At 56.9% G+C, this 2059-nt stretch overlaps 1 protein-coding gene across 1 annotated transcript; it reads left to right on the top strand.

Moving 5' to 3' along the window:
• Positions 1-60: 60 nt before the first annotated feature.
• Positions 61-1572, top strand: SDRG_11818 (hypothetical protein; the record flags this gene model as incomplete). The annotated part of the gene is made up of 2 exons (XM_008617873.1): positions 61-861; positions 1333-1572. The coding sequence occupies exons 1-2, from the start codon at positions 178-180 to the stop codon at positions 1570-1572; spliced, it is 924 nt and encodes a 307-aa protein (XP_008616095.1). The 5' UTR covers positions 61-177.
• Between the last annotated feature and the right edge of the window lie 487 nt (positions 1573-2059).

The following is a 2059-nucleotide window of genomic DNA, read 5'->3' as shown; positions in this document are numbered from 1 at the left end:
AACACAAGCACGACCGCGCCCAACGATACGACACCTTGTTCTATCGTCGTCATCAGCGATAGTCCGTGGCTCTCTCACCATCAACCCCCCGACGACGCCATCGCGACAGCCAACGACCTCTTTCGCTTGGCGCTCGATATTTGGACGCAAAGCATTGCGCTTCAAGACCGCGTCGCCATGCGTGAATGTGCGCTCTTTCTACTTCAGTGGTATCGCACCGGCCGTCTCCACCTCCAGCCCGCCGTCTACCTTCAGATCTTATCCGCGCTCTGCATGGTCGGATCCACCAAGCACATCATCGATGCCACTCACAGCTTGTACAACGCGACGCTCGACAAGGTCACGCCCGTAAGGCTCTGGCTCGAGCATCCCGGGTGCGTCGACCACTTTGCCTTTGCACTCAAAGTGCAAAGTCGATCGACGGTGACCAAGTGTGCCTCGATACTGGCGCTGATCGTGGAGAGTGCGAAGTCGGCACGGGCCCCGCCGCGACGCTGGACGCCAGCGGCGATCGAGAGCGTCGAGGTGGCGTTGTCGGCATGGCCGCACGTGTACCGCATCAGCGACTGTCTCGAGCGCGTGTATACGTACCTCTTTGAGATCCAGCCGGTGCCGCCAAAACCGATATCGCGCTTGCGCAGCTTGCATCGCATAATAGCCGGTGCTGTGCTGCAAACCAAGTACCATCTCGCCTTGCCAAAGAATGCCAAGCCACGTGAGGACGTGACGTCCCCGACGAAAGTCGTCGCATCTGGGTCCGAGTTGGTGGTGTCGTCGGTCGTTAGCCACCATCAAGGGACGCCAACGAGCAAGAAACTGAGCTTTGTGGAGGCGGCCGGCCTTGCCCGGCACCTCAACTCGGTGCATCCGTTTCAATCTGAATCTTCTCAGCGGCTAGTTCAACCAATGGTGTACGATGTCGTTGACATGCCGATAGTGGTCCCGCCGACGTCGAGTCGGTCCACGCCCGTGTCTCCCGTGGCGGCATCTTGCGACAGCAGCTGGACCAAACGTTTGCCAGGTGCAGACACTGCCGCCGGAAACGGACTTGGCTCCCAGCCATCATCGGTGGAAATCATCCGCCATGAAACAAAAGTGGGACGCTTCACTGCAGCCTCTGGCATTGCAGGGACCATGGACGCAGCCACCGACGAGCCTTGTCAGCCAACTGAAGGCACCACAATGCTCAAACCCCCCCCAAAAGCTTCAACACCACGTCAAGCAAGACGCGCCGAAGTCGAGATTACCTCGGAGAACGCACCGTCCTTGGATGGTTTCGCCAAGATCGAAGTTCTCTCGGCTGCCAAATTACGACGCTCGGAGCGCATACAGTTTATCCAGCTACTGCAGCGCGCGTACGAGCTCCAGTCGTCGACCGCTGCACTGACAATGCAATGCGACACCTTGCAACGGGCCATCGAACTCTACCGGTCGCCACGCGAGTGCGCAATTTACGATTACATTGTAACGACGCTCGACCCGGCGATCCGCAAATTCTTCGAGCCGTGCATGACCACAAGTGCGAGTCCGTCAGCGCCCAAGGCGTCGTCCACGTGGTGGCAACGTCTCTGAATGTGAAGAGTGCCACACTTTGATAAACTAAATATATGAACTCACGATGCATTCGAACGCGGGATTTGACGCAGTGGTGCCTATTTTCAAGGAAATAAACAGTTCTATCGGCTGCCGGTACAATAAGCAGGTGGCAACACCGCGACGAGAAGTGCGGTCGCAAGTTGCCAACTCGAACCGAGAGCTACACTCGCAGCTAACCGGTTGGGCAAAACGGATAGTCGAGACGGTTAGCCAGACCGTACCGAGTTTGCATTTCTCGATTTTCAAGAATTCAATCTCGATACAGCGCGAGCCATTGTGCACCGATTCAAAGCACAAACGAGTTTGGGATATTATTGCATGGCTACTGCATACCAAGATTGGCTAATTGCCTTCTGGTTCAGGCTACCCGACCGCAGATTTTGAGGCATTTACCGCTGCGCCTCGGGTGAGGCGTGCCGGGTTGCTTGGCGACGATCGAAACTAGAAGGGTGAGCTCTACCAG

Source organism: Saprolegnia diclina, assembly GCF_000281045.1.
Source record: "Saprolegnia diclina VS20 unplaced genomic scaffold supercont1.44, whole genome shotgun sequence".
Lineage (NCBI taxonomy): Eukaryota > Oomycota > Saprolegniomycetes > Saprolegniales > Saprolegniaceae > Saprolegnia > Saprolegnia diclina.
The sequence above is the reverse complement of the archived record's forward strand: the minus strand, read 5'-3'. Positions and strand labels throughout refer to the sequence as shown.